The 14419-nt window shown below is 45.9% G+C and overlaps 1 protein-coding gene across 4 annotated transcripts in view; it reads right to left on the reverse strand.

Annotated features, from left to right (window-relative positions):
* Nucleotides 1–4022: 4022 nt before the first annotated feature.
* Pcnt (pericentrin) overlaps nt 4023–14419 on the reverse strand; it is a 97556-nt gene continuing 87159 nt past the window's right edge. For all 4 annotated transcript variants that reach the window (XM_034524550.2, XM_076916629.1, XM_076916628.1 and 1 more), the window contains 6 exons: nt 9894–10013; nt 9034–9266; nt 7772–7848; nt 6895–7033; nt 5771–5898; nt 4023–4581 (listed from right to left, as the gene is read on the reverse strand). In XM_034524550.2, the coding sequence (XP_034380441.1) occupies nt 4541–4581; nt 5771–5898; nt 6895–7033; nt 7772–7848; nt 9034–9266; nt 9894–10013 (738 nt within the window). In that variant the 3' untranslated portion in view covers nt 4023–4540. The remainder of the gene's footprint in view (nt 4582–5770; nt 5899–6894; nt 7034–7771; nt 7849–9033; nt 9267–9893; nt 10014–14419) is intronic.

Consider the following 14419-nt stretch of genomic DNA (forward strand, 5'->3'; position numbering starts at 1 on the left):
GGCACAGGCTGTCTGGAGTAGGTGTGGCCAGAACAAGGCTTCCTGGATCAGGTATCCTGGATTCAATTGCAGTAAATTACCTTGCTGCTGGAGTATTTTCCCATTGATTGTAAAGTACACAAAACAGCCAGACTTGAAGGCATTCCAGCAAGTTACTGGGGAAGGGGCTGCTTAGCTGACAGTCTCTCACTCTAGGCTGCTGGGAATAAGGGTCTACTTGTCCTTCAAAGAGCTGAATTTTTACTTCAAAAAGGTGTTTACAATAAAGACTTAAAATTCCTTACAAAACGTTTTAAGCAGCATTTCACAATTTTTAAGGCTTATTTACGTGTGGGTATTTTGCAGGCAAGTGTACCTGTGCACCACATGCATGCAGTACCAAAGGAGACCAGAGAGGGCGCCAGACGCCCTTCAACTGTAAGACCGTTCTTAGCCACCATATGAGTGCTATAACAAAACCCGAGGTTTCTTCAAAAGCAACAAGCACTCTTAGCTTGTGAACTGTCTCTCCAGTCCCCCATTTATCTATTTTTAAGTATTTAGCCACTGCTTTAGGGTTCTAGGGAGAGTTGGATCCTTCTGCCTTTCTCCACAGCTCAACAGGCAGAACAGGGGTTGAGGTGGACTCAGTCATCAGTATAGACCCGGCAAGATGACCCAGTGAAACAAATACACAGCAAGTAAAATAGAACTTCTTAATATGAAACAGTGGGCAGCTGATGGCAAACGACAGGCAATCAAGAGCCAAACCCTATGAAACTGCATGCAAAAAAAAAAAAAAAAAAAAAAAAAAAGTCTTGTAAAAAAAAGTCTTGTAAAAAAAAGTCTTGTAAAAAAAAAAAAAGCGGTATAATTAAGAAAGTAACGCCAAACACAGTAAAATGCTCAAATGAAACAACTCTCTGTAGCCATTTGGTCTTCTCTATGGTCGCCACAATTCTCTAATGACGACTTGGAGACTTACTTATGAATTAATGTTAGGCCTTAAGCTAGGCTTGTTCGCCAACCGACTCATAATTCAATTATCCCATGTAGACTGTCCCTTATCTGCCACGTGGCTAATTACCTCTCCTTGGTTTCCTCCAAGTCTGTGGTAAACCTGCCTCTCCCAGAGTTCTAATCTCTCTACTGGGACTCCCACTTCCTGCCTTTTGCTAATAGGCCATCACCTTTTTATTGACCGATGATGCTTCCACACCGTGCACAAGAAATTGTCCCTACAATTCTCTAATGCCAAATTTGGAGCCTTGTTTGGGGGTTGGGGGTGGGGTGGGAGAGGAAGCTGGGCCTGTGACATGGCTTGGAGATGTCTGTGTATCTGTTTCCAAAGATTTTGACCCCTTTAACTGCCTGGATACCATTCGTTATACATGTCCACAGACTAGTGTCCTAACTTAACCTAGCGTACCTCCTGCTCTACATGGCAGAAGTTAGAACCAACCAAGAGACACAGCCACACAACCAAGAGACACAGTCTCCATGGCGGATAGCCACTGTTTGGCTGCCCATGCAATGGTATTGTATACACGATGCTGGTAAATCCCTTTCCAATTTACATTCTATTGGGTCTGTTCCTCTAGATAAACCTTACTACTACCCCACCTGCTGGATACTAGAAACAGAATTATAGTTACTTCTGAGCATAATTCAGATAAACATCATGAGATTAAACAACGGGTTAGGGCCCTGAAGTCCCCACCTCTCCCTCCAAAAAGCTGTGTATTCGTTTGGTAGCACAATGGTTACTAAGGACTGGAAACTGAGCTGGCTCAACAGTTTACCACACCAGAACTCTGGAGAGGCTGGAAGTCTAAGTCTAAGACAAGGTGTCAGCTGGGATCAGTTCCATAGAGAACTATACAGGATAATCCGTTCCATAGCTGTCTCCTGGCCTCTAGTGGCTGCTACTAATCTTTGATGTTTCTTGCATTATAGATGTTCCCTCCTGATGTTTCTTGACTTCCAGATGTTTCCCCACCCCACCACATCCCTGTCCTCATGTCCATATGATGGGTTTGGGTCTTTTTTTTTTTTTTTTGGGGGGGGGGTGTTTCAATTCCACATGATGTTCTTATGTGCCAGTGTCTTGTCAGTAGACACCATTCATCCCTAATAGGAGAACACAATAGTTAGTTCATGTTAACTTGATCATCTGCAAAGACCCAATTCCGACTAAGATCATAGTCACATGTACTTGAGATGAGGACTTCAATATGCCGTTGGTTGGGGTGAGGAACAGTTTAGCCCATAAATCATAATATGCAGCCAACACGTATATACTGGCAGGAGCTGAGGCTGGATCACTACAATGCTTTATGAAGCAAGCTAGAATGTAAGACAAGGTAGCAGGGTTCATGGTTGTATGAGGAATCTTTCAAGATAAGAGACTCAATACCCTGGCAATGAACACCTTCACATCTAAAGAACTGTAAGATTAATGAGTCACGTGGGCTGGTGGCTGGTAACACACACAGTTGCTTCAGAGAGGAAGAAAGAAACCCTGCAAGAATGCCTGCAAGAACCAAAGGCTTGCTGCATCCTAATTGTTTTTAGGGTCTCATGGTAAGGTGTGTTCTGCAGCATCTCAGAAGTAACAAACTTACCACACCTTGCCCTTCCTACCATCAGAAGCAGCAGGAGAAGTGGCCTGACACTGCAGGTAGTCTGGCCTAACTACTTCCTGGAAACCTCCACTCAGGTGTAGCCAAGATCCTGATATGCCACAGACAAGAATCTTAGGACAGTTGGGTAAGGAAGAGATCGATACAAGAGGTGTGAGCTTGCTCTTTATGGCTGGGACACCAAAGAGGCCATTAGGGACACCTGCTTATCATCTGAGGTCCACACGGATATCAGGGACCGGAAGGCAGTAGAGAGGGGATGGGTGTTACGAAGGAAACTGAGAATGGGGAGATGTGCTGTCTGAAGCCAGCTCACTGGGCCTGAGAGGACTGGGCTCACAGGAAAGGAGGAAGTTCATCAGGAAGGCACCCCGGGACTGGTAAGGCACCTTAATGGCCTTTTTGTACCCTAGGGTAGAGCATGACCTAGATGAGGTAGGAGAGGCCCTTGTGGATCTGAGTGACTAAGACCAGCATATAAACCAATTCACACAGCGCTAAAGCAACCGACAGATGATGAAAGCAGACAAAGGGGGCTTATCAGGTCACTCAAAGACAAATACGAAGAGATTTCTGTTGAACTGAATCCTATTTTGTTTGTTTGTTTTGAGACAGAGTCTATGTTGTCCTGGAATTATGTAGCCCAGGCCAACCTGAGTGCTGGGATTAAAGGCATGTGCCGCCATGTCTGGCAAGCTGGAATTCTCAGTGTGGGACGGCACTGGAAGGCCCCTCCTCCTATGTTTGCTGACTTTGTAGAGCTACAAGATACTATGCAGGCTGCTGGAGTAGAATTGTTGACAACAGGCCCAAAGCTGGGCTACCGTAGAGGTGTGTATATGTGTGCTACAGGGGTAGGGGTGTGTGTGTGTGTGTGTGTGTGTGCATATGTGTGTGCCTCTGGCAGCTGATCTGCCTCATCAGGACTTGTCCTTTGCCATAGGGGACTGGTTCTTTGAGTCCAAAGACAGTTTCATAGTTCTTCAAGCCCCAATATTGTGGCTCATCTCTGGGTTACTTTACTTTGTCTGCCTCAGTTCATCTGACAACAGAGCAAACAGGCCCTTATATTAAATTCCTTCTGAAAACCTGACAGGCTTTGTTTTTAGCCTGGGCTACTGATACACCACCACATATTTGCTTTAAAGTATTTCTGGGCCAAACGCTAACTGAGCATGATAAAGTTATGCCCCTCTTATATTCTGAAGAAGTTTTAAACAAGATACCCACTAACTATATTTATTGTTTCAAAACCACTTTGCCATGTTTTCTGAATTCATACATACGTAGATGTCTGTGTGACATACCTGACCATATATTCGTTGAGGGGTGAAGGATTCTGAGCCAGATTCACTGTGTGGTGTAAATACGAAAGTTACAGAATGGCTTAGCCAGGAGAAGCAAATTTGACATCATTTTATTTGTTTTGCCAACAAAAAGAACAAACTGATCAGATTTAAGAAAAACAACAACACAAGACCATCCACCCACCCACCCATCCATCCACCCATCCATCTGTCCATCCATCCATCCATCCATCCATCCATCCATCCATCCATCCGAGAACAGTTCTTAAAATGCATTCCTTTCTTCCTTTGTGTTCATTTTCAACTGACCGTCCCATCGTCCCATCCTGGCACGCTAAGAAAACAAGCAGCTTCTGCCGCGGACGAGGCAGATGGCTCCGTCGTCAGGCATGGGCCCCAGCGTGGCCACTGCTCGCTGGCGCTGGGCAGGGAGGAGCGCAGCGTGCTCCCTCCATTTAGCAGTGTGCCGAGGAGGAAGCTCTCGGTGGCTCCTAGGGCCTGGTGTCACCACTCCCAAAGTGGTGACAGACCATACCATGAGCTTTCCTTAGGAAAAAAAAAAATCTTTCCTCAAATAGAAATGTCACTGGTTAAGAGCCACAAGGACTTTATTCATTGTTTAATCTTCTGGTGGCAGGGTTTCTGAGTAGAATCTAAAATTAAAATAGAATAAAAATTTGTTATAAAACTTTTTAAAAAATTGTTTAGAACTTCAGAACACCATCACTGAGTTGAGCTTTGGTAAAAAACGTGAGTTAAAATGAAACTTTTCTAATGAAAATAGAAGGTTAGGTTTAAGAAACTATTACACAAATTATATACAGGCCAAACTGTAATTGGTAATGATTTGAATGTGAAATATCTTTCATAAGAGCATGTGTTTTAATGCCCAGTCTTCAGATGATAACACTGTTTTAGGAGGCTCTGCACTCTTAGGATATGAAGCCTCCCTGAAGGAAGTGATTTACTGGAAACAGGAAGTGAGATTTTTTTTTTTTTTTTTTTTTTTTTTTACACCCTGGCCTCACTTCCTGCGCCTCCTCTGCGTCCTAATCAGCACACATTGGAACAGCCGCACGTGTCAGCTTCCTCTGAACGCTACTCCAGGCGGCAGGTAAACCCCGACACGATAATACTATTTTCTCAAACCGTGAACCAAAACAAATCGTTTTGTTGCCTCCTGTCAGATATTTGGTCAGTGATCAATTTTCTAACAGAAAACTGGTGCTAGAGAGAGTGGAGCCCTTGCTGGGATCACCTGGACCACTTGGTTTGTAAGGCCTCTAAAGTCGTCGCCTGAAGAATTTGGAAAAGTGTGGCGCCACAGGCCCTCGCCAACTGCTGCTGCTGCTTCCCAGATTCTTGCTCACAGTGATGAGGAAAGCAGTCCGTACAATTATCTTTACATTCCCTATCGGTATAGAGGACATAATGTCCCCACCAGTGACGGAATCAGACTTAGCTCCCACATATTGCTAAGTGCATTGTTTACACAGCCATGCAGACATTTCAATCAAACTAACAATTACTAAGCTGGAGGCAGAGCTTCTTTTGTTTTGTTCTGAGACAGCATACTACTCTGCAGCCCTAGCTAGCCCGGCAGTCACTTTGTAGCCCTGGCTAGCCTGGTACTCACTTTGTCTGTAGCCCTGGCTAGCCCAGAACTCACTGTGTATACCAGTCTGGCTTCACACTGTTTGCAACCCCTGTGCCAAGAGCTATCTAGAGCTGGGACGACTCAGGAGGACCTTCGGACCTGTTTACTAACAATCTTTTCTATGTTGTCATGTTTCTAAGGTACAGTAATGCCATTTTTAACAAATACTGCAAGACCTTTTGTACCTGGTGGCAGCCCCCCAAGTCTCTGCTGGATCATTTCTAAGCGATGAATGTATTCTGTCAAGGACTGCTCAGGATCTTGAGACGGAGTCAGGGATCTTTCTAGCCTTGAACTTGGTGTTGACGTTGATCTGCAAACAAAGAACCAGATGAGGAGGAAGGAAGGAAGGAATTAAGTTAACAGGTCAATCAGGACGGGTCTCCACCAGGGCTATTCTCTTCAGGACTGTTCTTTACCACAAAGAAAAGGTGATTTTTCTTTGCCTAGAACCCAGAGGCTCATGAATGCTAGGTAAGCACCACGCCAACTGAACTAGACACTAGCCCCACACAGTACTCCAGGGGTGTGCTGGTGCACTTCTGTTACTCCAGGGTTTGGGAGACAGAGGTAAAAGATCAGATCTCTGGGATTTCAAGGCTAGCTTGGTCTGCACAGCAAGCTCCAGGTCAGCTAGGGCTACATAATGAGTCCTTGTCTCAAAACAAAACAAATACCCAAAACAAAAACAAAAAACAGAATCAACTTCTATGTCACACTTTGAAGTCAGAACAAGTGGCTGCAATTACGTACAATTTCGTTCACCAAATTTTGAGATCATACTTGTTACCCAAACTGGATGCCTTAATATCCTTCACCTGGTGACTGAGATGGTCAACCATCCTTGTCTAATTCCCATTGTGACCATCCTTCCTGGCAGGCCCCGTGTCCCCAGGGAATACCATGTTCCTTTCCCTTTCCAAGAGCCAAGCTCCAAACCTTTTCAGGGTAGAACATGCTTCACTGAACACAGGTCATCTTTTTTTGGTTTATCTCTATGTAGCCCTGGCTGTCCCAGAATCCACTCTGAAGTGCAGGCTGGCCTCAAACTCAGAGATCAGCCTGCCTCTGCATACGGAATGCTGTGATTAAACAAATAAACCACCACCACTTGGCAACACAGGTGATCTTAGCTCTTCCTGAACAACGCCAAGATCCCCAGGCTCTTGCAGACTCTGCTGTGTCCCCATCTCACTCTGAGCCAGTAAAAGATGAATTTTTGAATTACATTTCTCTGAGCAGCCACACAGACTTCTGAAGATAATCCCCATGATTTCTAGGTGACAAGGCTGGGGGTAGCCCAACTGACCTTTCCTTGCCCAGCGAGACGGCTGCCACAGATCTGGGGCTGTGCCGAGAGTCCTTGGTATGCCCTGAGGATGTGTCTCGGGTTGGCAGAGATGCTCTGGTTCCCGACGGAGAATGTTGTCTCTGGCATGTTCGATGTCCTTCCCAAGAATGACCAAATACCAAATCATTAGGAAAAGAAATTCACACTTTAGGAGAAGGGTCCATCTGCCAAAACTTTAAGCTTATACAAACAGTTTTAAGATCCTGCAAGGTGATTTCAAAATATATCAAGTTGTGATATTCTCAAGTTTGATGATTTACATTTTGCTTGAATGACTCTGGTCCTGACTGCCAGCACTACATGGGCAGCCCATTACTGGGGGGAACCTTCAGGAGGCCTTTAGAGAACGAGAGGTAAGCATGCCTGCTGACCTGACCTGAAGGCGCTATCAGGATGTCGGGCAGCCAGGGGTGGCAGTGGCCTATGCCTTCCATGCCCTCTAAATAGAAGGACATTCACATCCGCCACCCCTAGACATAAGGCAGAGGCCCAGCAAAGAATCTCACTTGTCACTGGCCACTCTGGAGTCCCCAAAGCCACTGTTATACTTTGTATGAGGACGCAGCAAGACAGCGCCACAGACAAGGTGCCACTGAGCTAAAAACAAGCATGAATGCTCACATGGGGGTGCAGCGGCATAAAGGAGAGCCCTAGTCAGCCCTGGAGAGTGAGCATGCTCCGTGACAGGCGCTGGTCAGTCAGCGCTGTTCTCAATGCGGTAGGGTGGCTACTGACTGGGATTCCTAGTTTTCTTACTGTGCTTTATGACATTCCCACACCAAAACACTCAAGAAAATCCTGCCAGCAGCAAGAAAGGCAAAGACTTGAGACCCACCGTGGCGGGTGCTTTTGCTGTGTATCAGCGCTCCCTTCCTGTCCACTTCTTGCCACTTCTTAACCAAAAACCGCAGCCTGCACAGAAAGGGGACAAAACATGGTTAAAACCAGAGCAAACAGGAAGGAAGGAAGCAGCAATACTCCTGCTGGGACCAGACACCAGAAGGTGCCCTCTGGGCAAAGGAGACAGCCCCCACAGCTGTGTGGGTCCACTGAAAAACTGCCAACTAGTTATGGACACAGAGTTGGCTAACCTTCATGCTGGGCAGGAACCTTCCATCTTCTGAAGAAGCTCCCTCTAGCTACACCCTTGTCAACCAGCTGGTTCTGCCCACATCCACCACAGGTTGCCCACAGCCCATCACACTCCAAAATTCAAGCCTGACCATATCACCAGAAATTGGGAAAACACACTCCTTCCTTCTGGTTGCTTCTGACTAACCAAGAAGGCCTGTCAGCAGGATCGTGCTAACCGTGGCAGAAGGTGGCAAGCAGGGTAACAGTACACAAGTGCTTGAGACTCCTTTTAGCATGGTTTTCCTGACAAATGACATGACTGTAACTTTCTGATTTGGGATGTGACAAACCGTAAATTATTCCAAAAAAGACCACCAGGTTCTGGAAACTTTTTCAGGCATTGTGATACTGGGTCCCAAATATAATATAGTTCAGGCTAACCTAGAACTTTTGACTTTCCCGTCTTGGCCTCCTGAGTGTTGGGATGACAAACCTGGACCACCATACCTAGGGACAGCATGAATCTGTTTATTTGAATGCACATTTCACCTACATACGTGTATGCACACCAAATGAATGCCTGACACCAGCAGGAAGGTCAGGTGTGACATCCCCAGGAACTAGAGTCGTGGATGGCTGTGAATGACCACGTGGGTTTGCAAACCATCTATCCCTCCAGCCCCTCCAGCATAAATTCTTTTTTTTGTTTGTTTGTTTGTTTTTTGTTTTTTCGAGACAGAGTTTCTCTGTGTAGCCCTGGCTGTCCTGGAACTCACTCTGTAGACCAGGCTGGCCTCGAACTCAGAAATCCGCCTGCCTCTGCCTCCCAAGTGCTGGGATTAAAGACGTGCGCCACCACTGCCCAGCCAGCATGAATTCTTAAAGACCAGTTGTCGCTATGTCTTCTTCACGGCCATGATACCACTGATATTGAAGGAGAAAACACTGTAGTTTTAAGGACTAAAGCCACCACTGACACAAGCATATGTTCGTTGCCAACTGGCTTGGGGGCAGGACATTTACCTCAATACTGCGATGACCACTCGAACAGCGGTGCGGAACTTGGTGAAGGGACGTGATGTGGTAATTTTCTTGTCTGCTTTGGAAGGAAAGACCCCCAAATGAGCGATCATTGAGAGCGTTTCCTGCTCCGAGTCCTGGAACCCACCAATCAGCAGTAAGAGATACTTCTTCTGATAAATCAGAGCTTTCCTAAAGCTCTCTGCTCGCAGATAATGCAGGTACAGCTTTTCCATCTAGGAGGAAGACAGACAGTAAGAATCAGAGGAAACTCACACATTCCTGATATATCCTGTTTGGTATGACGGCACAGTCAGTTGTTCATTACAAAATAAGGAAATTAAACTGGGTTGCTCCTCACAAATTATCAGTCAGACAAGCACACTGAAGTGCTTCTCTTAACAAAAGCACAGCGCTCTCGAGTGAGCCCCATGAAGACCATGGGATTTGGGCTCTGAGGGGATATCATCACGGGTTCCACAGATGCCACGGGTGATGGGAAAAACTGAAGCCAAGGAGCTTGGATGCAAACCCTGAGAAGCACTTTTCCCTCGGGGAAAGTATAGAAAAGATTGTCTTCGCCTATAGAAACGGCCTCCTGGTGATTTGACCATTATAGGAGCAAACATGGTATCCGCATACAACCAAACCAAGTCTGAGGGCCGGTTTATGCTGACTTCCTCTCTCATAGTGATCTGACCACTAGGGCAGCAGGCCTTCTGTAAAGAAGTGTGTTTGAACTGTCAACAGACACGCCAAGCCAACGAGAGCCTTGTAGTAGTCAAGGAGGTCTTCTTCCTGCAGTGAACTAGCCTCGGCTTGAGACGCGGCTGACACTCTGATGCCCTTCCTGCATGTCTTACCTTGATATTGCAGGTATTTGTTTCCCCGCTTGTAGTCTGTGCGCGACACTCTGGGTCTGAGTACCGAGGAGAACTCTGCAGATCCGCCCCATCTTGCTTCAATGAAGATTTGCTTTGCCTCTGTTAAAAATAAAAAAAATAAAAAAAAAAAAAAAACAAAAACAAACAAACAAACAAAAAAAAACACAGTTGGCAACCCTGTAGAGCCTCTTTTTTCCACGGGGGAGGGGTGAAGGTGTGTGCCTGCAGGCGTAGGTCCGAGGTAAACCTTAGGTGTTATTCCTCAGGATTTTTAAAAGACAGGGTCTCTGACTGGAGGCTTAGGTTTACCCATTAGGCTCGGCTAGTTGGCCAATTAGCCCCAGAGACTCACTAGTCTGTTTTCCCAACACAGGAATGGATTATAGGCACATGTGCCACCAAATCTGTCTGTTTGTTGGGTGGTTTTGAGGCATGGTCTCACTGTTCAGCTCTTGCTATCCTGGAACTAGATATGTAGCTCCAGCTGGCCTCAAAACTACCTGTCTCTGCCTCCTGAGTGGTGGGATTAAAGGTATGTGCCACCAGGCCTAGCTCACATCTGTCGCAACGTGATGCCAGCGGAGCAAGCATTTCCCTAGCCGACCCATCTCCCCAGCCCTCTAAGGAGGTGTTCTTAAATAGGAACATCCTCAGAGATGACTCAGAGGACGGTGACGCAGGGGATGACAGCAGCGTCTGTGTCAATCTGAAAGAAAAAGGCCATACTCAAACACCCCGTTTCTACCACAGCTGGCTGAGGACTATTGTGGGGTGGCCTGCCCCAGATGAGGGTAGGAACTGGGAAATGTCTCCCGAGGGCTGGGATCCAGGGAGGCGTTACTAGGCAACAACCACATGCCATGTGTCGTCTCCTGTCACGCTGGCCATCACTTCAGTTCTGCTCAAGTCATCGGTCAGGGAGAAAAGTTTACTTCCTGAGATATCAATACACAAAATGAACGGTTTAACAAGGACAAACCAGAACTATTTGGGGGCACACAGAGGTGCCCCCAGGAGGAGAGTCAGAGGCTAGGGCAGCCAATCAGAAAAAGGAAACGACCATGTGATCTGGATGAGATGTTGGTCACTGCCAGAAAACCTTGAACATAAAGAAGATATTCCACTAGTTTGTTAGCTGCCCCTCTTTAATGTACCCATCAAAGACAGCATTCCCTCACCTCCCTGCTAACCCTCTAGACCAAATGCTACTCACACCTGTGACTAAAGCCCACAAAGGCTCAGCAGGTTGCATCCCTGTCAAATAGATGTAACCTGAGGAGAAACAAAAGCTTCAATGGGCACTCTAGACAAGGAGCCTTAAAACACATGGGTGCGGAAGGGAGAGGGCTCTGGAGTCAGGTTCTCACCAGCTCCCAGTCACTTCCTAGGTTCCTCACACCCAGCAGACAATGGGTCTGGGTAATCAGGCACAATGCCACCTCTCAACCAACAAAACCCAAGAACAAAGGAAACTGAACACATCTGAAAGGAGAAACAGGATTATCTACAACTCTATGAGTGACAGAACAAAGAAGAAGAAATAAATCTGGTAGGGTTGTGGACAAATTAAGCAATACTATCTATCTGTACATCTGTTGACTGTAAAACATTCCTCCATCCCAAGCTAGCTACATGCCTGAGACACTCACCAAGAAAAAAATAAAAGAACACTGGGTCAGCTCAAAGGAGCTAGTTACTTAAAATCTCTCTCTGACAATAATGGACTTGCGATCTAACACACAAGAAGACGGGAAGCCCTTCCATATTCATGGACTTTAAGAATTAATATTGTTGTTAGGTCTCAAGCCCAGGATAAGCCTCCATCGGCACCTGTGGCTCTTCCCAGCGCTGCTCACTCCGCCCCCTACCCTAGACCTCTCCTCCCAGGGGCTGGACTTCCACCCTCACCTGACTATGTATAACTCAGTCAGTTGGGCTCCACTGCTCTCCCTCCCTGCCTCTCCTCTCAGTGCCAGTGTCATTTAGTCTGCTGGCCACGCTCAGCCTGGGCTCTTCCCCCTGCCTGCTTTCTCCCTTACACCTGCACGAAAAGCTCCTCCGTGCTGTAGGCGTGGCCATGTCCCCCTTTACTTCATTTTTTTCATTCAACTGTGAAACTGGCCATCCTACCAAAAGCAATCTGCAGAGCCAGTGGGATTCCAATCAGATTCCCCGGTGTCACTCTTTGGAGATACAGGAAGAGTGCATCTCGGTCTTGAACAAAGAGAATATAGCAGGGAGTATCGCCAAATTACACTACAGAACCACGGTAATAAAAATAACATAGTGATGTAGAAGAAACTCATCCGTGTATCAATATAAAGGCCTTACAAATAATAGATTTCCTTAGGAGACATGTAGTCATGCAAAGTACAATTTAGCTAAAGGAGCACTGACTCCAAAACTCCCCAAAGACAAGTAAGTAGTGTGCTAACCAGGCCCATTAAGAGACTAGAGAAACTTAGGACGCTAGGAGGTGACAGATTAACCAGCCAGAAGGCTCCACTCCTGTAGCAAAGGAAACAGCCCTGACACACAAGGGACCTCTAAAGGGTGGCTGGGCAGCTAAGTCTAGGTCTACCACTAAATCCTGTGTGCTCTTATCAGGAAAAGTATAAGATACCAGGTGGGCCAGATGACTGGGCAACAACTATTCAAAAGGGACGACACTGGCGTTGTACTTAAATAAGTCTGGCTACACACAGAATCTTTTCTAGGTACATCTATCTACTTAAGCGGTAAAACTTGCAGCCTCCTGTCTCTGTTTACATTTTTTTTTTTCAAAGTATAGCCTTGGCCTGGACCTGAAAGAGATTTAAGGATGCTGTGTTTATATTTGTGGCCAACATAAGCCTAAAATGTAGACAAGTTAGTAAAATCTCGTATTAAAGGCCAGCTCCTCTTTGAGCCTTAGTCCCAGCAGGACAGGGAGCAATAAAGAGCTTTTCCGCCATCTCTGAGTTCTCTCTGGGAAGCTGCATTATTTCTGTAACATGATCACTGGGACAAAACCAGGTACTAGGATGGAATAGAGCAGAGGACCCAGATACAAGCCCATGTGATTGCACCTGGGACAGACACTTGATTTAAAAAAAAAAAAAATGCCCAAAGTACACAATAAAGAAAAGACAGCATCTTCAACAAATGGTACTGAGTAATCCGGAATAATACCAACATGCAGAAGAAGAAAACTCAGCCACTATCTCACGCTTTGCCCAAAACTCCCAACTCATCAAAGACCTCTACGAAAGTCTTGATACTCTAAACTTAGAAGAGGAAAAAGGTGGGCATATGCTTCAACACACAGGTATAGGCAATGCTTTGCTGACTAGCCCCTGAAGCACAGGCAAGCCAAAAAAAAAAAAAAAAAAAAAAAAAAAAAAAAAAAAAAAAAAAAAAAAAAAATGGGGGGGGGGCAAAAAGCAACCACAGACAAATAGGATTTCATAAAATTAGTTTCTGTGTTACAAAAGAATCAATCACGTGACGAGGCAGCCGACAGAATCAAAGAATCTCTGCTAGCTATCAATCTGAGAAGATGAGAGTCTAGAATAGACAAAGGACCCAAAAAACTAAACACCAAGAAAACAAAATACTGGCAAAAGAAAGAAAGGAAGGAAGGAAGGAAGGAAGGAAGGAAGGAAGGAAGGAAGGAAGGAAGGAAGGAAGGAAGGAAGGAAGGAAGGAAGGAAGGAACCTCAAAAGAAGAAATAGAAATGACTAGGCAATACCTTTAAACATCCTTATCCCTCCGGGAAATGCAGATTAAAACTACTGTAAGATTAATCTCTCCCCAATCAGAATGGCTAGCATCAAGAATACCAAGGAAGAACAAACACTGAAGCCACTGTGGGAAAATGGGACCTTACACACTGTTGGTGGGGTGGACGCTTGCACAGCGACTTTCAACATCAGCGTGGAGGCTTTTTTTAAAAAAAAAAAAAAAACAAAAAATACCATATGCCCCAGCTATTTACACCGCTCCTGGGCATATAAACAAAGAAGTCACGTGCTACAGATACCTGTTCACCCACGTTCCCTGCTGCTCTGTTCACAACAGCTAGCAGACAGCCAAGTGGCCATCAGCTGACGAGCAGACATGGAAAACGTGGTGCATGCGCACAATGGAATTTGATTCAGCTTTAATGAAAATGAAACTGTGAAGTTTGCAGGGAAGTGAATGGAACTGGAAAGAATTACTGAGCTGCGTGAGGTGACCCAGGACAGAGGACAGGGGCAGTGCAGTGTCTCTCTCTCTCTCTCTCTCTCTCTCTCCTGTGGATTCTAGCATCAGATCTTTAGTTCTACTTGCTAAACAGAGAGTACCTGTGGAAGCCAGGAAATCGGGAAGGAGGGATACAGAATGTAGGTAAAAATGAGGTGAAGGGGATGGCTGTGGTTAGAAAGGTTTAGGCTGGAGGGGAAGCAGATGGGATGTGGGGGTCGGGGTGGGGGGCAGAAGTAATAGCCACACAAACAAGAAGCCCGATGGAAACCTGCTGTCG

This window comes from Arvicanthis niloticus, chromosome 20 (genome assembly GCF_011762505.2).
Source record: "Arvicanthis niloticus isolate mArvNil1 chromosome 20, mArvNil1.pat.X, whole genome shotgun sequence".
Lineage (NCBI taxonomy): Eukaryota > Metazoa > Chordata > Mammalia > Rodentia > Muridae > Arvicanthis > Arvicanthis niloticus.